Source organism: Serinus canaria, chromosome 15 (genome assembly GCF_022539315.1).
Source record: "Serinus canaria isolate serCan28SL12 chromosome 15, serCan2020, whole genome shotgun sequence".
Taxonomy (NCBI): Eukaryota; Metazoa; Chordata; class Aves; order Passeriformes; family Fringillidae; genus Serinus; species Serinus canaria.
In genome coordinates this window covers 9,772,923-9,797,287 of record NC_066329.1, presented here as the reverse complement: position 1 = coordinate 9,797,287, position 24,365 = coordinate 9,772,923, and the positions used below count along the sequence as shown (strand labels likewise).

At 59.3% G+C, this 24,365-nt stretch overlaps 4 protein-coding genes across 5 annotated transcripts in view; 2 read left to right on the top strand and 2 right to left on the bottom strand.

Annotated features, from left to right (window-relative positions):
• The window catches only part of FAM222A (family with sequence similarity 222 member A), a 28,388-nt gene extending 25,201 nt beyond the window's left edge, over positions 1-3,187 (top strand). For both annotated transcript variants that reach the window (XM_030233064.2, XM_030233065.2), the window contains one exon: positions 635-3,187. In XM_030233064.2, coding sequence (XP_030088924.2) covers positions 635-1,836 — 1,202 coding nt within the window. In that variant the 3' untranslated portion in view covers positions 1,837-3,187. The remainder of the gene's footprint in view (positions 1-634) is intronic.
• A 3,973-nt stretch (positions 3,188-7,160) lies between these two features.
• TRPV4 (transient receptor potential cation channel subfamily V member 4) lies at positions 7,161-15,434 on the bottom strand. Its single transcript, XM_030232138.2, has 16 exons — positions 15,367-15,434; positions 12,708-13,152; positions 11,588-11,760; positions 11,278-11,430; positions 10,993-11,133; positions 10,607-10,905; positions 9,979-10,158; positions 9,736-9,894; positions 9,530-9,622; positions 9,306-9,379; positions 9,055-9,220; positions 8,789-8,855; positions 8,259-8,572; positions 8,000-8,127; positions 7,677-7,798; positions 7,161-7,545 (listed from the first exon to the last, which is right to left on the bottom strand). Exons 2-16 carry the CDS (start codon positions 13,070-13,072, stop codon positions 7,403-7,405), a joined length of 2,577 nt encoding a protein of 858 aa, XP_030087998.1. The 5' UTR covers positions 13,073-13,152; positions 15,367-15,434; the 3' UTR covers positions 7,161-7,402.
• Positions 15,435-15,845: 411 nt separating this feature from the next.
• On the bottom strand, positions 15,846-18,640 carry GLTP (glycolipid transfer protein). Its single transcript, XM_009092399.3, has 5 exons — positions 18,429-18,640; positions 17,680-17,741; positions 17,351-17,484; positions 16,743-16,893; positions 15,846-16,579 (listed from the first exon to the last, which is right to left on the bottom strand). Exons 1-5 carry the CDS (start codon positions 18,529-18,531, stop codon positions 16,397-16,399), a joined length of 633 nt encoding a protein of 210 aa, XP_009090647.1. The 5' UTR covers positions 18,532-18,640; the 3' UTR covers positions 15,846-16,396.
• Positions 18,641-19,778: 1,138 nt separating this feature from the next.
• On the top strand, positions 19,779-24,301 carry TCHP (trichoplein keratin filament binding). The gene is given in 13 exon segments (XM_050980752.1): positions 19,779-19,812; positions 19,815-19,964; positions 19,967-20,199; positions 20,395-20,451; positions 21,005-21,073; positions 21,265-21,423; positions 21,641-21,753; positions 22,061-22,127; positions 22,382-22,554; positions 22,778-22,859; positions 23,042-23,227; positions 23,298-23,405; positions 23,651-24,301. Coding segments are annotated over 13 exon segments (1,464 nt in total). The 3' UTR covers positions 23,684-24,301.
• The last annotated feature ends 64 nt before the right edge of the window (positions 24,302-24,365 follow it).

The following is a 24,365-nucleotide window of genomic DNA, read 5'->3' as shown; positions in this document are numbered from 1 at the left end:
ATTTATTCCATCTATTAGATAGATTTTGTAGATTTAATCATTTTCACAGTTGGTGGCTCATTGGATACTCAAGATAAACTCCAAATGAAAGTATAATGGGAACGACAAATGAGTTTTCACACCAGAATGGCAGAAACTTGCTCAAGAAAGAGTTTGAAAGGAACAAAACTATATACATATATAATTTTTTTTCTGCAGTGCCTTTTGCTGACTCCAGTAGGTTACCACAGTTAATTTCACCAGTTTTGTTCATCTGTAAAATTGCATAAAAGTGACATTTTTGTGCTCATTATAGGAACTGCTGATTTATGGCTGGTAAATGCAATGCTTTTCCATTTTTGGTGAGGTTCTCGTAGCAGCGCAAAGCACCCATGAAATTGCTTGTATAATGTAGTTTAAATCCAATCTCAGAGAAAGATTCCCCCGTTGGGTAAAGTGACATTTCCATTCTCCACACCGAGTTTATTTTAGGCCACTTACAAGTGACTCCCGTCAGCGGGAGGGGACAGCTCGGTGCCGTGACCTGCTTTCTGCCTGGAGAGGTCCAGTGTGGGGATGGTGAGAGGACAGTGCTGGGGTGCTGGGTCCCCTCATCCTGCTGGCACTGGATTCACCCCAAGCTTTGCTCCCACAGGCGAGACGGCCCCCATGCATTCCCCACGCTACCCCAGCCCCGCCGAGCTGGACGCCTACGCACAGAAGGTGGCCAACAGCCCGCTGACCATCAAGATCTTCCCCACCAACATCAGGGTCCCCCAGCACAAGCACCTTAACCGGACGGTGAACGGCTATGACACCACGGGGCAGAGGTACAGCCCCTACCCCCTGCACGCCGGCGGCTACCAGGGGCTGCTGGCCATCGTCAAAGCCTCCGGCAAAAGCGTGGTGAAGAACTCGGAGGGGAAGCGGACTAAGCTCTCGCCCGCCCAGGTGGGCGTCGCTCCCTACCCCACCTCAAGCACTTTAGCTCAAGGTCCCTCCTGCGCCGGGCAGCTGAGCTACCACGGCGGCCAGAAGCAGCTGGAAGGTCCCGTGCCCCCCAACGTGACGGTGGCGGCCTCGGTGCTGCCGCTGGCGGGCAGGAGCCTGGCCCTGCCGCCCTCCAACCTGCCCTCCATCCAGAGCATCATCTACCAGATCAATCAGCAGTGCCAGGCGCAGGGTGCCCAGCCCGGCTGCCCAGCCGTCGTGGCCGCCCACCCCAGCCCTGCCAAGCACGGCGCCTTCGGCCCCGGCTACGGCGGCACCGTCCTGCCCGAGTGCCGCAAGGGCGCCGAGCTGGCGCTGGGCTCCAACCCGGCCGCAGCCCTGGGACCCAAGGCGGGCGTTTACCCCGAGGGCATGGACTACCTGGTGTGGCAGCAGAAGCAGCAGCAGCAGCACCTGCGAATGTACAGCGGGGGCAGCGGCGGGGCCCTCAGCAAATCCCCCGAGACGTGCGCGGGCACCTCGCGGCCCTACGGCCTGGGCGGCACCGCCGACAAGGTGAGCTCGTCCCCCTTGAACTGCATGCACGGCAACTTCGCGGTGGGGCAGTACTTCGCTCCCCCCTGGAACAGCATCCTGGTGACTCCCAACAGCGACTGTTACAACCCACCGGAGCTGGGGGCAGGGCCCCGCGAGTTGGGGGTGCCCCCGGCCGAGGGGCTGCCCAGCAAGACCCTCTGCAATACCTCCATCCTCAGCAGCAGCCTCCAGTCCCTGGAGTATCTCATCAACGACATCCACCCGCCCTGCATCAAGGAGCAGATGCTGGGCAAGGGCTACGAGACCGTGTCTGTGCCAAGGCTCTTGGACCACCAGCACGCCCACATCCGCCTGCCCGTCTACAGATAAGGGATCGATGCTGCTCTTCCCAAACCCAGGGCGAGGACTTTGGCGCGAGTTGCTGGTGCCGGACCGCGGCAGCGAGGGCGGGGGGACAGGGAGGGGGACGCGGGCTCGGCTGCCGAAAGGGCTCCCGGGACACTGGCATTGCACCAGGGTCCCCAGACTGGACACGCCCGCGACCCGTTGGAAGCCGAGGCCGAAGGACCGCTTGTCTATATAGCTCAGAAATCATTTTATCTCCACGAATGTGAACAGGGAATTGCTACGAGTTGCTGCTATCCAGGGAGGGGAGGCTCTGCTGTGCTGGCGGTGCCCAGAGCGGGGCAGAGCCCGGTGTCGTGGCCGGCCGGAAGGCTCCAGGGTGGGTCCCAGCCCATTGTGCGGCTGGGAGGCTCCGTGGTGGCCAGTGCTGACCTGGCAGCTGTCCAGGAGGCTCCACAGTGGCCAGTCCTGGCACGGCAGTGGCTGGGAGGCTCCGTGGTGGCCAGTGCCAGCCTAGTGGTGGCCGGTCCCAGCCCGGCGTGTGGCCGGTGCGTGGCCGCAGGGAGCTGGCGCCTGACCTGTAGCTGAAGTCCGTAACTTGCACTGCTTTGATTAAAGCTAATAACTGGGGACAGTCTGGAGGCTATTTAAGAAAAACACTTGAAAACTTGAACAGATTTTTTTTTTTAAATTTTTTTTTTTTTTTTTTTTTTTTTTTTTTTAGTTGACTAGGCTGTACATCTACATGTTGGCTGCTACAGAGTCTCCTCCCACCCCTCTTCCTCCTCATCCTCCTCCTCTCGCCCGGCCCCAAGTGGCCACGGCTCCTATTCCCACTCTACCAGGAGGTTTGGGACCCCCCAGCCCCTATCTCCTGGGAACCCCTGGCTTTCACACTTCCAGGCTGTTTTACTTCCCCCCTTACTATCAGTTCTACCTTGGTTCTGGGTCGCGGTACTGGGGTGCTCACATACCTCCTTTTTTTTCTCTTTTTTTTTTTTTTTTTTAAACCCAAACAATTCCAAAATTATTATGGTCCGTTATTCACTCTGTGTAATTCTGTGTTTAATAGATTTGTTCATTTACAAAAGGCTCCTCACCACGAAATACAAAGTGTTTTGATGTTTAAAGGTAAAAGAATAATAATATCCCAATGAAACCCAAGGTGATTGTGCTCGGAAGAGAGGTACTGTATCCCTGAAAGCCTGTTCAAGCACTAAGTGCATTTACAAATCTCTGAGAATGTTTTTTTTTTATACTAAAATTGACCATTATATTCTACTGTGAGAAGTGCTGGCTGCACTATATTGTTTTAAAAATGAGAAAACAAAATGAAAAAAAAGAAAAAAAAGAAAAAAAAAAAACCAACACAAAACCCGCAAGCTGTGTGTCCGGATGGTGTTTTTCCCCAAAGTAAAACCAGGATCTCGCTGGATGTGTGCTCTGGAGTCTCTTTGCTTTGCTGTAGCCTCCCCCAGAGCCGGGACACCCCTCCTGCTCCCAGAGATTTTTAGGGCACAGAGGAGCACCTATAAATAACCCGTTAACGATGCTGAGCCATTAATCTGCCGGCACCAGTCTCTGCCTCACACCCAAGGGGTGGCACATGGGACAAATCCCTGGGATTAGGGCTGTGGCCTCACGTGCACCCAGGGAGTGCCTGTCCCTGGTGGGGCAATGGGTGCTGGGGTCAGGCACCGTGTCCCCATCCTGTCACCAGTGCAGGGGGTGGCATCTCTGCTGCCATCCATCACTCCTGGTTCCCACTGGGTTTCCATTGCAGGGCCATTCCTGGTGTCCAGATGGGGTGGGGGCTCTTTGGTGGCCCTAAATCTGACCCCGCTGCTCTGCCCAGCAGCAGCAATCACAGCAGGATAATGGGACTGAATCCCAAATAGCTCCCGGCTGTGGATGCATCTCCCCGGCCTCCATGTCCCATGGTGGGACACACGGTGTGGCCTTATCCCAGCCAGAGAGGGGACTGAGGGTGGCAGAGGCTCAGCTGCCTTCTGTGCATGACCAAGAGGGTACAGGGATGGGATGGGATGGGATGGGATGGGATGGGATGGGATGGGATGGGATGGGATGGGATGGGATGGGATGGGATGGCAATAGGAATGGGGACAGAATGAGGATGGGGATGGGGTAATGGTGGGGATGGCATGGGATGAGATGGGATAGGGATGTGGGCAGGACAGGGATGAAGATGGGAATGAGATGGAGACAGGGATGTGGATAGGATGGGATAAGAATGGGGAAGGGAATGAAGATGGCGATGAGATGGGACGGAACGGGAAGGGACAGGATGGGATGGGATAAGGATGGGGATGGGATGGGGACAAGGGCAGGTATGGTGATGGGGACACAGCCACGTGCCTGGAGCTGCCCCGTGGCCGTGGCTGAGGCCGGGGCTGGCAGCTCCATTTGTCTCCTTTGCTCACTCACCACAAGGGCGCGCTTGGCTCCGCCGGTATTTATGGCACGCCGGGAGGGGACCTCTCTGTCACCGGCAACAGCGACAGCCGATCCGGGGAACAAAGAGAAATTGGGACAAAAGGAAATTTTCACAGAGGTTAACATTACAGATGGGGGGGGGGGGGTTGCCACTGCCTGCCTGCACGTTAAAATTATTCCGTCTGGAGGAAGATCTCTGCTCAGATCTTTGTCATTAAAAAGATGCCACATCAAAGGAATGTGAGGCTGGAGCACAGCGGGGCTGCTGGAGGGTCCCTCTGTGCAGGGCAGCCCCTCCTTGGGGACCCCCTGAACCAAAGGGGGACTCTACAAAGGCTGGGGTGCACGGAGCCGTGCTGGGAGCTCCAGGAGAAACTTTGCTCAGCCAGTGGTGCCCGTGGGAGGAGGATTCATTAGCGCTGCCTCCATCAGATTTCCCAGCTCGCCATAAATCAGGGCGAGTGGCTGCGAGCGACGGCGCGATCCATCTTGCAGGTCTCCAAGTCATTACATTTCATTAGGAGGTGTGAGGGGGGTTTTTATTATTTAGCAGGTTAATTCTCCCCTCAGATCACTCCTTGGGAGGAGGATTTCACTGGGCATGGGGAAGCTTTGAGCGTGGAATGCAGAATGAATGGGTTCCTCCTTGGTGGGCACCTGGTGCAGTGCCAGCTCTGTCAGGTGCAGGTGAGCACTGAGGGACCCAAAATGTGCACAGACACTTGTGGGAGATGGGGCAGGGACACCTGAGGTACATCCCAGCACTGAGGATGAAGACACCACAGCCCATTGCCCTCCCATTCCATGGGGCACAGCACCCACGAGCACTGTGGGAGCACACTGAAGGAAGTGATGCTGCTTCTGGCCTACAAATACCTTCCTATTCAAATTATACCAATAATAACATCAATAATAACACAGATTTCTAAGGCAGGTGTGCATGAGGATGGTATTAAACTTAGCGGCCGCCTTTGCTGTTTGGGAGCGAGGAGGAGAGACAGGCAGTATAAATTGCATGGCTGCAAAAGGACTTAAAAAAACCCATCTCTCATTTTGATTGATATTAGCTTCACAAATTAAGCTTTAGATTTATCTAAAAATAAATTTGCTTCCACGCTCCGCATTCTGGATGACAAGTGCTTTTCTCTTCCCTTTGTTGGGTTTGTCATCTCTGGCAGGGCTGCGCGGGGAGGGGCGGGAGGGGGCCGGGGCCAAGCACCCCCCGTTCACCAGCTGAGGCTGAAACAGCTCCAGGCTTGGTGGGGCAGGGAGTAAAAGGGTCAAAATCAATCCCTGAAGGTGGCAGAGGCCTCCTGTGCTGGGATGTCACCATGGTGGCTGTTGTGGCCCTGTCCTCACAGAGCCACCGCAGGGTGCAGGGTGATGGTCCTGGAGCTTGGTGACAGCTGCCCTTCCCACACCCCAAATCCTTTTAAAGCTCACTGATATGTGGCCTCTTGGCTTTGGGGCATTAAGATCTTCACAGGAGGGGAGAAAATTGGTTTATATCTTATTTTACTGGAAAATCCCATCTCTGGTGCTGCAGCCGGGGGCAGCCACGGTGCTGAGCCTATCCCTGGCTGAGTCCTGTTCCAGGGCTCCCCATCACCACACGTGGCCCAGGACTACCCACTGTGGAGCTGTGGCCACCCCATCGGGTGAAAGCCAAGTTCATTATTTTCACCCAAGATCCAGCTTAGGAGCAGAGCAGCTCAGCTCCTCATTCGATTATGAAGCAGGAGCCGCCACCTCCGCCTCTCCCAAGGAGCGATAATGAAACATATTCATCCCTCACCCTGGGGAAATACTTAAACCACAATATGAGAGATGTATGTAAATCACATTTAAACGGAGACGGTGCCGTTAACGCTGACGGCGACTCATCAAGTTGGAAGATGAAGTGTCCCCTCTGCTGCTAAAGCGTTTGCTGAGAGAGCTGGGCTGTCCCCAGACCCTGGCCAGGGTCTCTGTCAGTGTCACTGTGTCACCATGCCACTGGTTCCCACCCAAAGAGCTCTTTCACACCCGCACAACGTCCAGCTGTTAAAGGAATGCTCACCACTGCAGGTGGCTGGGAGGATGAGGAGGAAAGGAGTTACAGAGGGGTAAGGATGGGAATGGAATGGGGATCAATGGGGATGGGCTAGGGACGGGAGGGATGGGGTACGGATGCTGTGGGGATGAGGAGAGCTGGTTTGCCCCGGCCCGGCAGCGGCTCCAGCCCTGCCCTCGGGGTGCGGAGTCAGCCTGGCCCGGGCTCTCCGCGCCTGGCGGGGCCCGACCCGCATCGCGCGGTGTGTGCTGCCCTCCAATGGAGCGAGCGCGCACCACATCCCTGCGCCTCACCTGTGCATCGTATCCATGTGTCACACCTGCGCATCGTATCCATGTGTCACACCTGCGCATCGTAACCGTGCACCGCACCTGTGCATCATTATATCCCTGCTCTGCACATCGTATCCCTGTGTCACACCTGGACATCATCGTATCCCTGTGTCACACCTGGACATCATCGGATCCCGGCACCATACCTGGACATCATCACATCCCTGTACACCACGGCCCTGCACCACATCCGTGCACCACACCTGAGCTCAGCATGATGGGTGACCATGCCCAAAGGCACGGCATGGCTTGGCATGGCTTGGCTTGGCTTGGCACGGCCGGGGAGCAAGCAGCTCCTCCATCCTATCCCTCCCCGAGCCCTGCCGGCAGCCTGGCCGTCCCATGCCGAATCACTCAGTGCCGGGAGGAGACGGCGGTGGCTGGTCAGTCTTTATTACTAAATAAATAACCGTATAAATCTTGTGCAAAACTCTGTGGCAAAACCATCGGCCTCGGCGGGGGCCGTGCTCTCCACTCCGGGCCGAGGCTCCCGGCACGGCACGGCACGGCCACGGCACAGCGAAGTGAAGCGGTGGCGCTGGGCTCGCCGGTGAGAGCCGAGACCGCGGGCACGGCCGGGGCAGCGCCAGGCCCTCCATCCAGGCGGGACACCCCCCGGGACAGCGGCTGCCGGAGGGGACAGAGGCTGTGCGAATCCCTGAGGAGCAGACAAGCACCATCCAGCTCAGTGGCGATTCCGGAGCCGCTCCGGGGGCCCGGGCAGAGTCCATCGGCTGCCGGTGCTGCCGTGCTAGAGCGGGGAGCTCGGGGTATGGCCGTGCCGCCGCTCCCGCGGCTCCGCTGTGCCCATGGTCCCCAGGGGCACCACCACCTCCTCCGGCGGGCAGCTCTTGTTCAGCTCCACCACGCGTGGCACCACAGTCGACCACCGATCTGAGGAGAGGGTGAGAAATGCGCAAAGCCCATCTGTGGCTGCTCGCCAGGCCCCCAGATCTGCTCCTGGGGCTCGTCAGAGGCTGCAAGCAGCATCCTGAGGGATGTCCAGCCCACAGCGGGGAGCTCACCTCTTCGCAGCCGGCCCATGGTGTGGGAGAAGCCGTAGTACTGGTACGTGTCGCTCTTGCCCGGGTCCTCACTGATGATGCCCAGGTTCTGGTTCCAGTGGGACCAGTTCACCTCGTCCACCCTGTGGGGAAGGTCAGACCCGCAGGGGCTGCACGGAACGCCCGGGAGCAGGGGCGGGACCTCCGGCACCCACTGGCAATGCCAGCTGCCTCCAGACAACTACAAAGCACCCAGCAAATGAGTGCCCGGTGCCAGCCCCCCAAAAACGCTTCTGGGAGAGAGACTCAGCTGCTCCCCAGTCTCCGAGGGAGCCCACCTTTACCTGAAGCACCAGCGGCGGTCGGGGGTCCCGTCCGTGCCCTTCCCCACAGTGACCATCTCCCCCGAGCGGAAGGCTTTCCGCAGGAACACCGGGAAGGAGCGCTCGATGTCCAGGATGGTGGTGGCCCACTGCCAGGGACACCAGGGACTGCTTGAGCATAGAGGTGCCTTGCCCACAGAGCTCAGGATGCCTCGATGCTGCAGCCCCCCAGGCACAGGCAGCTCCTGGAGCACCCATCCCGCCACGCCCAGGGTGGTACCTGCAGCTTCCAAATGTGCTTGCTCTCCTTGGAGACTTGGCCCACGGTCTCACCCATGAGGGCGATGAGCATGTTAAGGAGGAGCACAAAGGTGAGGATGATGTAGGTGACGAGGAGGATGATGAAGACACCAGGGTATTTGGCGCTCTCGAGCATCTCCAGGTCGCCCATGCCAATGGTGAGCTTGAAGAGGTCGAGCAGGAAGGTGCTGAAGGTCTGGCTGTCCCGGCAGGATGGGTAGGTGGGCACGGTGCAGTTGGACTTCTCGCTGCAGGACTCACTGCTGGGACACGGGTTGAGGAGGGACACCAGGGCTGGGGGAGAAGGGACAGGGATACCGAGTCCGCAGGGGCAATGACAAGGACAGGATCCACAACAGGCCCCAGTGTGGCTCCATGGTGGCTGAGACCTTCTCCACCATGGGAGGAGGCAAAGGCTGTGGGATGGAGCTGGGGGTCTGTAGCCCCCTGCCCAGGCAGGCTGAGCCACAGGGCTTGTCCCTCCCCCAGCCAGGGGAGCTGGCTGGTTACCTGATGCGTAGCCAATCATGAAGAGCAGGTAGACCAGGAGGAAGCGGAACAAGTCTTTGAAGAGGATCTGAAAGTGGTGGAGAGCAGGGTGAGACTTGCTGGACCACAGCATCATCATCAAGCTGTGCTACTGGCACAACTGAGCTGGGAGCAGGGCAGTGGAGAGCCACAGGAACCCTTCACAAAGCCTGGAGGAACCTCTATAGGCTGCACTTCCACAGGAGGATCACCCCTGGAGAAGGACAAGACCCACAACCCCGCCAGACCTTCTGGATCATGATGCTGTAGGTCCCTGTCAGCTTGAGCCCACGGGTGAAGTACAGGGCGTTCATCCAGCCCAGGACCAGTGCAAAGACCATGACAGCCAGGTAGGCCTCGATGCCACCCAGGTACAGCCCCGCCGTGACAATCACCAGCACCGAGTAGATGAAGCTGCAGGAGAGTTGGGGTCAGACCCTACAGCCACGAGCCTGGGGGGTACAATGGCTTGTGGTGGCCCGGGGGGTTCCCCACGTACTAGAGCAGCTGGAAGGAGCCATCTATGAAGAAGGAATTCACACCTGGGCACTTCTTCATGAACAGGTCTTTAATCTGTGGGAGAGAGGCAGAGGTTGGGGGGTCTCAAGTGGCAGGGTCCCCATGTCTGGGGCAGTGATGCCTCAGGTGATGGGGCTGTCACCCCTGGAGACCCTAAAGAGTTCAGTGGTCCCAGGGGAGGACCCCCTGCCTTGCCCCACTGACGTTTGTGCAGAAGAAGAGGATTCCAGTGAGGAGGGTGATGATCTCCCCGGCCAGGCGCAGGTAGTCGGCGGTGCTGGTGTAGGGGTAGGGCGGCTGTGGGGAGAGGACAGAGCTGAGCTGCTCCCCCATCCCCTGGGACAGAGCCCTGGCAGACCCCCCTGCAAGGCAGGGCTGGCCCGTGGGGCTGTGCCAGCCTGGGGACTCACAGGGCCTTCCATGGGGCGGTAGTAGGCGACGAGGGTGAAGATGATCATGGCACTGAGGTAGGAGACCACGCTGATGTAGAAGGAGACAGCCCCAAACTTGCGCCACTTGTCCCTCAGCAGCTCGTTGATGGGCTCCACAGCCAGCATCTCGTGGCGGTTCTGGTGGGACATGGGGGCTGACAGAGGGGACAGGGCCACCCAGTCCCCTCCAGGCCCCTCCCAGTCCCCTCCAGCCCTGCACACCTCGATCTTGCTGTTGTAGACGAGGATCTCCAGCACGGACACCTCCTCCCCACAGGTGTCCAAGGAGGAGAGGTCATACAGAGAGGAGTAGACGGGGCCATAGGCCCAGTCCTTGAACTTCCTGGAGAGGTGCCGGACGTCCTCATCCGTGATCTCCCTCCGGATGATGTGCTGGAAGATCTGCCAGAGGGAGGGAGGGAGGACTGCTACCTACACACCTGGCTCCACCTGCCTGGGGCACCCTGCCCTCCTCCCACCCCATCCTGGGGTGCATCCCCCAACCCCCTCCCTGCACTCCAGTGGGCTCAAGGTGCTCCCAGGTGCTCCTGGGCTGATGCAGGCACTGTTGCAGCTCTGCAGGATGCTGCAGGTTTTTCATTTTTGGTGACTCCCCTGCCTGCCCCACCAGAGGCCAAGGGCAGGTCAGGGGAGAAGATGGGCTGTGTGAGGGTCTGGAGTTAATTGGGAAAGGGCCAGAATGCAAAGGGGTGTTAATTAGCCAGGTTAATAGGGCTGCACATCCAGGTTTCCACCAGCATCTGCAGAGAGAAGCCGTGCATGCACTGAGTGGGACAGGGCTCAGCAGGGATGGCAGGGAGACGTCCCCAATGCGGGGGGGACACCGTACCCCGATCTTGCCGGTCTTGGCTGCCATCATGAGCGGGGAGAGGCCATCGTTGTTGAGCAGAGCCTCCAGGTTGGTGTCGGGGAAGAGCTTGGCGCACTTGACGAGGAGCAGGTCGTACATCTTGGTGACAAACTTGGTGTTCTCGCGGGTGTTGTCGGCGATGGCCACCAGGGCGTGCAGCACGGTGTTGCCGCGGGAGTCCTGGCGCCGCAGATCCGCCTGCTTGTGCCCGTTCTCCGTCAGGTAGTGCACGATGTGCGGCTGGTTGGTGCAGGCGGCCAGCGACAGGGGCAGCTCACCTGCGGGGACAACACCTCGGCTCCTGTCACCCCTTCCCCGCTGCGGGGACACCTTGGGGCGCAGCCCCCCGGTCCCTCCCTGCTCACCGAAGTAGAAGTAGCCGCCCTCGCCCTTGGGCTGGAAGAAGCGGCCGCGGGCCTGGGCATGGACGTCTGCTCCCTTCTCCACCAGCAGCTCCACGTAGTGCTTGCAGCGGCGCTCGATGGCGATGTGCAGGGCTGTCTGACCTGTGCCACCACCGCCCGTCAGCCACCGCCTCGCCTCGGCACTTCACCCGCGTCCCAGCCTCCCCAGGTCCCTCCTCCGGTCCCTGAACCACCCCGGTGTCCCCCATGTCCAGGCGGGGCCAGCAGTGGCCCCACGACCCCCACCTCGGTAGTAGACGTCCCTGAAGGGCGAGTTGATGAACTCCCGCATGTTTCCCGTCTTCTCGGCGATGTCCAGCAGCACCGGGATGGTGTCGTTCTTGCCCCCGCTCAGGTTGAGCAGGGCTTTGGGCAGGCAGGTCTTTCCCGTGGAGGGCTCTGCGAGTGGAGGGTGCTGAGGGGGGGCAGGGGCAAACCCCTGAGGGCCCCTGCTCCCCATGTCAGAGCTGTGCATCCGCATCCCCCAGGAACACAGGGATCGCCAGGGGTCACAGCCCAGCCCCGGCAGCCGGACAGGGAACAGCCAGGTACTCACCTCGGAACTCCTCGTCTGTCAGGCGCTTCTTGTGGGTGAGCAGGAAGGAGAGGAGCCCATCCAGGCCGGCCGGGGACCCCCGGGAGACGATGTCGAAGAGGATGGGTCTGTTGAAGACCTTGAGGACAGGGGGCGGGTCGGGAGCCGGCCCCTTTGCGGCAGGCGGCTGCTTCCTGCGGGAGAAATGCCAGCGCTGGGAACAGGAGCCGCTGCCTCGGCTTCCTCCACCTGTGCGACAAGCTTGAGGGTGCTCAACCACTGGGGACGGGCACGTGGGGACACCTCCCGGCCGGGGTCACAGGCGAGGCCAGGGCAGCCGTCCCATGCACAGCAGCCCGGTGCTCCGGTGCCTTGCCAGCTCCCACCCAGGTGCTGCAGCGATTGCTGCCCCCAGCAGTGCCCCCCGGCAGGGACGGGCCTCGGGTTTGGTCACGCTCCGGCACCACGGGTGAAGCCAGACCGGTCGGAGCAGTCTGCAGCAGGTAGGGGGGGATGGACCGGGGGCAGCTCCGGGCACCGGGAATGGGGGCAGGACGTTTGGCGGCTGCCCCAGCCGGTGACTTCCAGTCTGAGCGCTCATGGGGCATCCTGGCCCCCTCCACCCACCTCCACGGGGAACATCCCGCTCTCCTAAGCCGGTTGCACCCCTGGGTGGGGACACTGGCGGGCCGCCCCAGGTGCCCGGCACAGAGGGGCATTGTGCGTCCGGCCGCGGGCTGCCCCCCCCGGCTCCGGTTTCCTGGCGCGGGCAGGGTGGAGGCACTCCTGAAAAGCCCTTTCATGCCGCAGCCAGACGGTCGCACCGGCCAGGGGAGCGGCCGGGCGCACAGAGCCTCTTTCATGGCTCCCGTAAGGGGGAAGGGGAGCGCTCCCGGCCCCGCGGTACCGGGGGCTGCGGAGCCCCTCCACGGCACGGCACGGCACAGCCCAGCGCTGCCGCTGGGAGCTGCTCCCTGTGAGCAAAGCAGCCCAAAGTGCCGCTCGAAAGTCCCACGTCCCCAGCTACTGAACGTCCCCATCCCCACCGGGGTGTCCCCAACAGAACATCCCCATCCCCACCAGGGTGTCCCCACCCCAACTCCCCCCGCCGCGCCGGAGGACGCGGGGGTCCCGTACTTACTCCGCGATCCTCCTGCGCCAGCGCTTGTTCTCGCTGGGGTGGTGGCGGTAGGTGCCGTAGTCGAACAGGGAGTCCATGGGGGCTTTCTTGGGCGCGGGGACCACGGGGGACTCGTAGATGGTGGCCTCCAGCAGCTCCATGGGCTTCGGGGCACCTTTCCGAAAGGCCCCGTGGAATTTCATGCGGAGGTTTTGCTTTCCATCGCCGGCCACGGGAGGACCCCGGGCTGCCTCGGCGGAGCTTGGGGTGTCCTCGCTCTCGAACAGGTTGGCCAGAGAGGAGAGCGGGAAGGATTCATTCTGGAGGGAGCCGTCCTCCCCCGCGCCCTCCCCGGCATCGCGCGGGGCGTCCTCGCTGTCTGCCATGGTCCCTGCCCGAAGGGACGGGCACGACTGACCTGCTTGGCTGGCTGTGACCCCCGGCTCCTTCCACGAGAGCAGGAGACCTGGCAGAGGAAAACCCCGTGTCACCCCCAAAATACTCTCTCCATCCTCTCCCCGCGGCTCCGCGCCCCGCGGCGGGACAGGTCCCACCCACCCTGGCAGAGGTTGGGGCCAGCAGGACCCGCTGTAGCTCAGAGTCACCCCGACAGTCCTGCCTTGTCCCGGCTCTCCTCGGCACCCACCCACCCGCTGCGGGGACCCCTCACGTCTGCGGGAGCCCCTCCGGCTGCGGCGCTGCCGTGCTGGGCGAGGGCGAGCCCGGCCCCGCTGCGGTCAGCCGGAGTGCAGCCCAGGACAGGGCACAGAGCAGACCCTGTGCGCTGCGATCTGCCGCCCAAGGAAAGAAAACATTCCTTGGGATACTCCCCACATCCAAGGAAGCGTCCAGGGAAGCGCCCAGAGGCAGCAGGAGCTGCCACCGCAGCAGGGCTGGGAGCGGGGCCAGGGCTGCTCCTGATGCTCCACAACCCAGGGGGGTTCGGTGAGACCCGGATCTGGGCACCGGGAGGGGACGGGCGCGGCACGGGAGGGCTGCAGCCCGCGGGAGGGCAGGAGCAGCGGCTGGGACAAGAAATTACGGGTTTAGGTTACCCAGAGGGACGTGGAGATGAAGGAGAGACGTGCCATGAGAGCGGCCAGCAGAGCGCTGTACCGTGTCACCGCGTCCTGCCCGCCACGTCCGGGACACGGACAGGTGACTGACCCCAGGCACTCCCCCAGCCCCGCTTTCCACCAAAACCCTCTGGCGAAACCCAGCAGCGTTAGGGCTCAGCACGGCTCCCGCCCGCGGGGAGCTCAGCCCTCCCGGGACAGAAAAAGCAGCGGGAAACGTGTCATTTTGTGCTGGGCTGGAGATGTGTGCGACAAGCCACAGGGGCAGGCTGGGCCTGTCGGGAGGGCAGCCCGGCCGGGAAAAGGACTCGAATGAGGCAGAGGGTGCTGGCAGCCACACGGTGCTCCCGTGGGCATGGGGGAGAAGGGTGGCAAACGGTCCCAAACCCTGCAGTGACAGGGAGGGGGCTCAGGCAGTGGCCCCCTCTCCTTGCCACCCTTGAGGACACCCAGAAAGGACAGTGCAGCCCTATGGGACACAGAGCTGACAGTTTCTCCTCTTTGCTAACTTTCCTGTCATTTCCCTCTCTGCAAGAAATTCCACAAGCACCTGCTAAAGCCCGCAGGTTCCACATCCCGACCCCATGCAAACAGGGGCCCTCGCATGGCCAGTTTGACCTTGGACAAGGGAGCACACGGACCCTGCGGGCTGGGAATGGGGACGGAGCACCTGACCTGTCCAAACTGTGCTGGGACGCGGGAAAGTGCAGCTTTAAGGAAAACCCGGACACGGCATGGGCTGTCCCACACCTGCTGTCACCAGCCAGGACTGAAGCTTGTGTGGGAAATGAGGGACTCAGGGCTGGTGCCATCAGCCCGGGTGCTGCCAGGAAAGGTGCTGTCACAGGGGTTTGATTTGGCCCCTTGGTTATTTGGGTTTGGATTTTTCAAGCTTCCTCACCTCATGGAATAAGTGAGTCAAGGCACAGCTCTCGCATCCAACACAAACCCCACCTGTGCTCCCACCTCTTCCCAGCATCCCACTAAGGTACCTCCCAGTTGGACCAGTGTCCCCAGTCAGTGCCCACTCCTGCCCACCAAGGGAGCACGGACGCTGTCACCAGCACCGGGATGTGCAGGGACATCTATGGGTGGGCGGCAGGGAGGCTGTCCCATGACATTAAAGGGTGATCCGATGGGAGTGAATCACTGAAACCACAGCGGGTTCTAGTCAGAAATCCTCATCCCGAGTGATGCAGCTGCTTCCCAAAAATCATCACTGCTGGGCCCGTGCTCACCTCGGCAACAGCCAGGAGCTGGGTGTGGGCAGCATGGGGGGGTCGGAGCCGGTGAGAGCCCCCTCCTCAAAGCTCTGCTTGGGAACCCACCCGGCACCTCAATCTCGGATCATGAGTCTCCAGGCTGTCCGGACAGTGCCGGGGCATCCATGAGGGTCTACCTGGCCCTGCCCAGCTCAGCCCTCGACCCCGGCCTCATCTGGGGTCTCCATCCTGCCCCGCTCCCCGTGCGCTGCCCGGAGAGCCCCATTCTGCTCCAGTTTCCGTGTCCCCGCACCGGAGGCTCCATCCAGCCCCGGTTCCCCTGTCCCGGCCCGTCCCACTCCCGGTCGTGCCCCCCCGCTGCCCGCTCCCCCGGTTCCGTACCGCCAAAGGTCCCGTGGAAAGTCCCGTAGTCTCCGGCGCCGCCGAGTCGCCCGGGGACGGTCCCCAGAGCGGCCCCTCCCCGCCCCGGCCCCGGCTCTAGCGGCGGAGGCGCCACCGGGACCCGCCCTCGGGATCGGCCCCCGCCCGCCCCCCTCGCCCCCGGGCAGTCTCTCGGGAACACCGTCCACAAAACAGCCCAGAAGGAACAGCCCTAAAATACTCTTCAAAAAATAAGCCCCCCAGGAAAAACGTCTCTGGCACAGCCCTCCCAAAGAACAGCTCCAAAATCCCTCCCATAAACAGATCTCCCAGGACACAGCTCCAAAACATCCTCCTCAAAACTCTCCTGAAAACAGCTCCCCTAGGAAAGAAAACCCGAATTTCCCTACCCAAAACAGCCCTGCCCCAAAACACCTTCCCTAAAAGAGTCCCCCAAACACCCTTTGGGGCTGACACAGCCCCAAATGAGGCTCCCAGGCCACGGGTACTGTCAGTTTTTATTAATTGCTGCTCCTGGGGCTCATAAGGCACCGCAAACACCACGGGGACAGTCCCTGGTTTCTGAATCCCAGCACAGGGGCTTGATCCCAGGCCAGCACTGGAGGAGTTGGGATCACCCAGGAAAGTCATCAGCTCCTCCTCCATGGGCATCATTCCAGACAATCCAGTGCCAATCAAGACGAGGTGCCCATCGGTGGGTTCCAGGCACAGCCCGAGTGCCACTTCATTCATCAGCAGGACACTTCATTCCCTGCCCCACTGAAGACAGGAATCCAGGAGTTGGGACTAGAAACACTTGTTCTTCCTCTTGGGAAATCCAAGGGCGACACCCACAATTGTTTTATTGCCGTATTCTTAATAGAAAGTTAATTACTGTTATTTTTTTGGTTAGAAAAGACATTATCCACTGCAGATCCAGACAGGAATCGAAGTCACCGGAGAGCTGGGAGCCGCCCCAGCTGCCTCAGTGATGAAGACATAGGTAACACCCATCACACGTTATTTAATCTGTGCCAATCCTGTGCCAGCTTTAGGCTTTGTAGCTCAGCTCAGCGTTCATCTTTGTGTACATCTCATAAATTGCATCCAGGATTGGAGTGACCCTGGTCAGAAACTGGTGGATTTTTTCTATGCTTTCCTCTTCCTTGACTTCTTTACCCTTCTCCAAGGCCTTCAGCAAATCGGATTTGTAGGGAAGAGCATAGACCGAGCCCTATAAAACAGGGAGAGGGTGTTTGACTCCCACAAACCCAACAGGGACCATGGGTTGGGTTGTTCCTATGTGCCAATGCTGTGGGGTCTCTGGACACTTGTCAGTGCACAGGAACAGTTTTAGGGATGGTGGTTGGGTGCTTGGAGAGGGAGGGGATGCTCACCGTGAAGAGCTTCTGCAGCATCCAGCCGTGATATTTCTTCAGCGCGATCTCGTAAGCCTTCAAGGCGTTCACTCGGATGAGGTTGGGATGCTCCTCATCCCTCTCCCCGTCAGAGATGCTCTGCAGCAACACCAGAATGAATTTCAGACCCCTGGGAGAAGAGCAGAGATGTTGGGCTTGGGAAATGGGTGCTGTTTCCCAGCTTCCAGCCTGGTGTTTCCAAGCATCCCAAAAATCTGCAGTCCCAGCAATGCATCCCTCTCACAGAGCTGGTGCCTGTCCCTGTGTGTCCATCCAGGGAAGAGAGAAAGGCAGGATGGAATCCCCCCAGGTGAGGGCTGAGCTGGGCAGGGTCAGGTGCAGCCCAGGCACTCACCGGTCCAATTTGTGGGCTCATGCTCTGAGGTTGAATTCCACTGTGCATTCCCAGGGGGGAGATTTGAGGAGGGGGGTCCCAACAGCTGTGCTCCCCAAACACAGCACCCCACTGCCAGCTGCCCAGCCCCAGCCCACAGGGACCAGCCCAGCACACGCAGCCTCCATTTGGAGCTCTCCAGCTCCCCACATGCCGGGACACAGCCAGAGCAGCTCCCGACGCCGTGAGTCACCTTTTCAACCACATCAGCGCCAGCGTCGCGCCTGTCTTGGGCCAGGCCGAGCCGTGCAGCTCCTTCTCCACCTCCAGGATGTTCTGCAGAGTTTTGAACTTGGCAGGGTTGGAGTCATAAACCGCCCGGATTTTCTGAGGGCAGAAAAGGGGATTAGCACCTGGGAGCAAGGACTTTGAGCAGGAGCTCTGGGAATAAACCTGTGACTTGGTGAGCCACTGCTGAGCCCAAAGTCCCCGTGGGAAGAAAAGCCCTTTGAAACACCTCCAGTCCCACAGCATCTCTCCCCAGGGATTCTCTTCTCTTAGCCCTCCTGAGTCTCTTCCTACCTTGATGTTTCCAGTCAGGTCTGCTTTGACAGGCGAGTAGACGATGGGAGTCCCCAGGCAATCTGTGGAGACAGGAAGGAAGGACAGTTAGACACTGGTGACACAGGGGACACCACAGACTTCCCCAAACCAACAGGCTTCACTTTAAGCACAGCCTGGCCACTGAGACTAGAAAGGGATCTCTGAGCTTCATAGATGGCTGTTGGCCCTTGGGACAGCCCTGCCACCTACTGCGGCCCCACCAGTGACCTCCAATCCCCGTGGCTCTGGGACACAGCCCTGGCAGATCATCCTGGAACAGCCTGACCGGCACCGGACACTGCCCGTCCGCAGGCAGGCAGGCAGCCCCACGTCCTGCCCTTCCGGGGCTGCCACCGAGCCGCCACACAATAGCTGACATTGTGGAGGGCAGCGGGCACATTGTGCCACGAGGGCGGCCACGCCGACACCCACCCGTGTCCCGACACGGGGTGGGATCCACGGGTGGGACGGCAGCTCCTGCCCCGGGCGATGCCTCTGCATGAGGTGCTCCAGGGGATGGCAGGACGCTTCCCAACGGGGCTGCTCGGCAGGTTTGACAGGATCGTGATGCAACCCCGGTCCTGGCAGAGCAGCCAAGCCCGGCGTGAGCCCTGGATCAGGTAGGGGGGTCACCACCCAGAACTGGGGAGGGGGCACCCAGAGCGGCTGAGCCCGCAGCAGGCCTGGTCCCAGCCCGCATCTCCCAGCCCCGGCCACCCCGGTCTCACCGAAGAACGGCGGCAGGTGCGCCACGGCCTCCAGGAAGGGCAAAGTCTCGATCTGCTTATCAGCCGGCAGCGGCTTGAACTCGTGTTCCAGCAGCAGCGCCATGACCGGCGAAAGTAATCCCCCTTTCCCCCCTCACCGCTCCCCGGCTGAGGGGGCTCTGAGGCAGCGGGGGCCGACCCGGCAGCGCGCCCACGCCACGCTCCGCCCCCCGCAGCTCCGACCAATGGCTGCGCATCTCCCGTACGGCCGATGCGCAGGCATTGGTCGGAGCGGCGAGGGGTGGGATTTCAGCCCAACGAGGAGACCACGCCCCCATCGCCCCCTCAGACTCGAGGCCTGGCCATGCCCAAGAGCGTGCGCTGCCCCAGCCGCGTTCCGAGCCCCAGGCGGGGCAGAGTTAATTATTCATGGGAGATAAATATTTTATGGGGAACAGATGGAAAACAAACCTCAACGCGCGGGAGTGATGACACACCTCAGTGAGGGGTTGGGTGGGAAAATGACACCGAGCGGGGACACGGAGAGGTGAAGAAGAGGTGGGAGCGGAGGGAGGCTCAGCCCGTCCGCTGCAGACCTGCCGGTGGCAGGGCCCCAGATACGGTGTTTTTACCGGTTATTCTGGAAAAGCAGGTCGTGGGGCGATAGCGATCGGTCGCTGGCAGGGCGGGTGCGGATACAAGGCGGGTGCGGGGAGCTGCGGGTCACCGGCGGGGGCTGCCGGCTGGTGCCGCCTCCCTCCCCGCTTCCAGACTCCAGTGGTGCCCGGAGCCCGTCCTGAGAGATGCCCAGACCCCCTCCCGGGATGCTTGAAGCCCCTCCCGGGGTGCCAGGAGCCAGTTCCACGGTGCCTGCGGTGCCCTGAGCCCACCCCAGGGTGCTCGGAGCCTGTCCTGGGATGTCCAGCGCTCACTTCGGGATGCCCGGAGTCATCTCGGGATTTCCGCAGCCCCTCCGGCGGTGCCCGGGCTGTCCCGGGTCACGCAGCGGCCGGTCCGCTTGGGTTCGCTGTGGGCGCCGCCGCGCTGGTGCCCTGCCAAGGCGGGCAGAAACAGAAACCTTTAACCCCTGAGATGTTCACAGCGCCACAAACCCCGCGGTGCTGCGCGCTCCGAGCCGGCACAGCGGCACCGCGCCCGGCCCGGGCTGTACCCGCACATCCTGCGAGCGCTCGCTCGGGACGCGGCGGCACCGCCGGGTCAGGTCGGAGCGAACCGATCCCCTGCCGCCGCTCCATCTCCCGTCCCTCCTCTCTCCCCGCCTCCCTCCGTCGGTCCCCGCCTCCCTCCGTGCTCGCGGAGCCCGTCTCGCCGTGTCCCTCGGCGGGAGCCGTCGCGGGCGGGCGTGTTGCGATGTCGCTGTGGCTGCGGCGGGGCCGCGGCCCGAGTGCAGGGCGGCCGAGCGGCGGGAGCTGCAGGAGCGCAGCCGGCAGCAGTGGGAGAGCACCAGCCGCGCCTTCGCCCGCGCCGCCGCCGCCTGCTCCCTGCAGGCGCGGTGGAGCGAGCCCCGCGTCCCCCCGCCCAGGTACGGCCGCGGTGCGGTGGGTCCCGGGGCGGTGCGGGGATCCCGCTGACCGCCGGTGTGTGCGGCAGCGCGGCGGCGGCGCGGCGGGACGCGGAGGAGGCGGCGGCGCGGCTGGAGCGGCGGCGGGAGCGGCTGCGGCGGCTGCTGGGCGAGGAGCGGGAGGCGCTGGCGGCGGAGCTGCGGGAGCGGCGGCGGGGCGGGATGCGGAGCCAGGAGCTGCGGGACGGCCCCGGAGGGTGCGGGAGGAAGGTGAGGCAGCGGCCCGGCCGTGCTCGTCCCGCATCCCGGGGCTCGTCCGGTGAAGGGCCACTCCCGTGCTTCAGCTGTACCAGCGGGACTTGCTGGAGTTGCCACAGCTTGGTGCCCTGAACCCTTGTCAGTCTCAGCGGGGTTTGGGATGCTGCGCACTCCCGTATCCTGACCTACCCAGCTCTGTATTCCCAGTTTGCTGAGCCACTGCTGCAGCAGCGCTGGAACAAAAACAACGCGGAGCTCCGAGAGGTGATGTTGCTTTCTCCTGAGTCCCTGCTGCCTTGTATTTATTAATCGGTTTTTAACTTGAAAGTCATCATATCTGTACTGTGGTCACTCATCTCATCACAGCAACTGCCCCATTTGATAAATGAAAGGCAAAGAAGTGAAAGGGTTTAAGTTCAAATAATTTTAAGAAGCCCTCTCAAAGCTGCATTTTTAAAAGTCAGAAATCTGTTCAGACTGAGCAAATTTTCAGAGCTCACAATGTAAATATCTCGGGTGCATAAAGTATGAATAATAAGAAAAATATAAATCTTAATATCTCAGCTGTACCTGCCATACTGTGGTGCTTCCTCATTCTTTATTCCATACACGTGCTGTTCCTGTGCCACTGTCACTGTGGTGTTTCCCATGTGACAATGACCCTCAGGACCCAGTGGGCATCTTGGACACTCAGATGAGCCCACCTCTGCAGAGACAGATCCTCCTGGGATACAGGTGGTGCTCCAGAGAGTCCAGAAAATCCTGGGGTACAGAAACTCTGGCACTGATTACCCTGTTACATCTGTTGTGTCTCCAGGCAGAGTCTGAGCTGCAGAGGAAACACATGAGGGAGGCTTGGGATGATCAGCTAACACAACAAAACAAGGTATGGGAGTTCTGGTCACTGGAGGACTGAAATGTGTGTGGGTGGATGGGTAACACTTGTGCCACAGGAGCTGCTGCCAGGAAGGGCGCTGTTAACAAAGCCATCCAGCTTGCTCTGTGGATTTTCTGAGCCAGAAGTTGTTTCTTTGTGTCAGGCTAACCTGAAATGCTGTTTTCTTTTCTTTGGGAAAGGAAGAGGTGACCAAACTTAAAGAGAAGAAATGTTATGAAAACGAGTACGAAACGGCACAAGGGGAAGCGCTGGAAAGAACAAGACAAGAGGAAGAGAAGCCTCAGCTGGAGAAGACCTTGCTTCAGCAGATAGAAGAACTGAAACTGCAGGAGACAAAGGTAGTCTTGACTTTCTCCTCACTGGAGAAAGGAATTTGCTGCTTCACTTGGAAATACCGCAAGGCTGACCTGACCTCTCTCCATGTTTGCACTGCAGGGAGGGTTTTCCCTGCCTGCAGAGGAGCAGAACAGGGTACAAACTCTGGTCAAGCATGCTCTCTGGGATGTTGTGGCTCTTTGATGTACTCTCTCTCAGTGCTTGTGTTTCCCTTTTTAGGCAACAAAGCTGAAAAAGGAACAAGAGAATTTATTAAAGCAGCAGTGGGAGCTGGAGAACTTGGAAGAAGAAAGGAAACAAATGGAAGAACACCGGAGGAAGAAAGAGCTCGGGTAGGATATCAAGTGGACCTTGTTCTGGATAGAATCTGTTCCTATGCCCACAACAGTACCTGGGGCACAAGGAGATATTCCAGGTAGCAGCAGTAGGATGTAAATATCTGAGTTTTGGTGGACTTGCCCGCAGCAGCCAAGGAGCAGAGGCACTGGTGCTGTTACAGCTTTTGGTTTCTGGTAGCAGGTTCCTCATGGTCACAGATGTACCTCCCCAAGTCCTGCTGTGCATTGACATGGTGCTTTAGAGTCAGAGTGATACTGTTTTTTTTTTCCTTTTGTAATTTTGTTTTGTTTTCTCCTTCAGTCGCTTTTTGAAGCATCAGTGTGACGTCCAGTTAAGGAGAAGAGCACAGCAGGTACAGGAGGAGCTGGTAAGAGATTCATTTATACTTCATAGATGCTGTGTGGTAAAAAAACTTGTTGTGTGTAGTTTGTATCTGATTCCTACAGATCAGGGGGTCCCTTCCAGCTTGTGCACAGGGCTGGAGCACAAAGTTCATGGGGAAGCAGCAGATGGAGCATCTTGCTGAGCACACCCTTGACACTGTCACCAGTAAAGCCTCGAGGAGCCCTGCACACAGGCTGGGAGGCTGTTGGATAGTTGTTAATCTGTTTTTTTCTCCAGGAGATAGACAGGCAAATCTTATCAGCCCTTCTGGAGAAAGAAGAGGAGGATCAGAGCCAGCAGAGCGCTCGGCGGGGACGGGCGGTGGCAGATGTGGCCTGGATGAAGAAGGTCATTGAGGAACAGCTCCAGCTGGAAAAGGAGAGGGAAGCAGAGCTTGAGACTATCTTCAGGTGAGTCTGTCCACCTCTGAACCTCACCTGAAGAGTCCATGTGTGGTAAATGTTTGGAGTCAGGGGTCACTGAGCGGCACAGGTGGGATGGACACACCAACAGGCACAGGACAAACCTGAAGAGAAACCTAAGTGCTCCTCTAAAGCACAGGATAGCTTGTCTGTGCCTGTGGGGTATACAGGGGGGGTTATCCTCAGAGATAATTCTTCCTCTCTCCTGTAGGGAAGAAGCAAAAAAAATGTGGGAGAAGAGGGAAGAAGAATGGGAAAGAGAGAAGGTGGCCAGAGATCGCCTGATGAGTGAGGTGATGACCTCTATTGATGATGTGTCCCCCTTGGCTCACTGAAACCATCATTCCACTTGTAACCCACCACCCTCTGGACAGTCAGAGCCTTCCATGCTGGGGTGGAATTTTTTTTGCTTGTCTGGTGTGTTTCCTGGGAACTGTTTAACCATCTTCTCCCTCCACCCCCTGCCTTTGCACAGGTCCTTGCAGGCAGGCAGCACCAGATCCAAGAGAAGATGGAGCTAAACAGAAGGGCCCAAGAAGAATCCATTAAATATCGAGAGCAGCTGATCAAAGAACTTGAGGAGGCCAAGGAAGGGACTCGTCGGGAGAAGGAGCAGGAGGAGGAACAGCAGAGAGCCCACAGGAGGGAGCTGCAGGCACAGGTAGGCTGAGCTCCCCAGTACACACCTGGCTGCTGAGGCTGCCCCATCTCACCTGATTTCCCCTGCACAGGGGACAGAGCACAGCTTGGGAGAGGAGGAAAAGCAGCAGGAGGGATCAGCCCAGCAGCACCTGGAGGAGATGGAGCAGCAGGAGGCCAAGCAGGGCTGGCACAGCAGGGTAAGGTCACACCTGGGTCACCCTGGCACAGGGGTCACCCCAACACACAAGCCCATCATGGAGGGTGACACCATCGTTGTCTCTGATCTGCACTTTATTTTAAGTGCATTAGTGCAGTTGGTACAGTGCAACTCCCCTGCTCAGTGTCATTGTTGACTGTCCTGCTTTGCCTGGCTCTAAAATCAAATTGTGGATTAATTCCAAAACCCATAAACCTGTGCTGGTCTTTGTTTTGACCCCATTAGGTCTACAGTTACCCAAGAGCAGCTTGGACCTGAGGAATGAGCAGGAGATGCAGCTCCAGATTACAGAAAGAAAATTCTGAGGACTCGAGGAGCTCGTGAAATAATGGTGCCTCTGGAATAGCCTACAGTGAGATGAAGACTTGACTCAATAGATTTCTGAAAACATTTAGTTGTGGCCAACCTGACGAGGAGAAAAGTTCTCCTGTCTTCAGGAAGGTGTAAACTGCTTCACTCTGCATTCTGGAGTTGTGCTCATGTATTTTAGTACATGAGAGGCTGAAGCAATCCAGCAAAGGAAAGGGCCCTGTGGACCTGAGCCACAAAAGAATCTGTGTCTCCCCAGGAAGAGGAGCTGTGGGGCTGTGTCTCCCACCTTGGAGAATCAGGCTGTGCCTGGGTTCCCTCTGGACTGTGAAGAGTTAATTAATAATGTATATTGCAAATCACATCATGTGTGCTGTGGCAACAGTGCTTTTCCAGTTCCTCTCCAGAAGGTGCTGGAAACTTAAACATTGTTTTTCACTTGTTTCATAAATAATGAATAATTGAAACCTGAACAAGGATTTGGTTTTCTTACATAAGCAAACTACAGCAGCAACAGGAGAGGAGAGTGAGTTGATTATTGCAGTTCATTCCTTGCTGTTACCATCCACTACTGCAGCTTCACATCAGTCCTGTCACAGTGCACGAGGAGCTGTTACAAAGACTGGCAGCA

Bases quoted from the DNA above. Each gene is read 5' to 3' on its own strand.
- TRPV4 (XM_030232138.2), bottom strand. From the start codon at position 13,072: ATGGCAGACAGCGAGGACGCCCCGCGCGATGCCGGGGAGGGCGCGGGG. The intron at 8,128-8,258 runs GTACCACCCTGG...TGTCCCTGGCAG, and splicing joins AGCACATTTGGAAGCTGCAG to TGGGCCACCACCATCCTGGA. The intron at 7,546-7,676 runs GTGAGCTCCCCG...CCCTCTCCTCAG, and splicing joins CATGGGCCGGCTGCGAAGAG to ATCGGTGGTCGACTGTGGTG.
- GLTP (XM_009092399.3), bottom strand. From the start codon at position 18,531: ATGGCGCTGCTGCTGGAACACGAGTTCAAGCCGCTGCCGGCTGATAAG. The intron at 17,485-17,679 runs GTAGGAAGAGAC...TTCTGCCCTCAG, and splicing joins ACCTGACTGGAAACATCAAG to AAAATCCGGGCGGTTTATGA. The intron at 16,894-17,350 runs GTGACTCACGGC...CTCTTCTCCCAG, and splicing joins GCGCTGATGTGGTTGAAAAG to GGGTCTGAAATTCATTCTGG.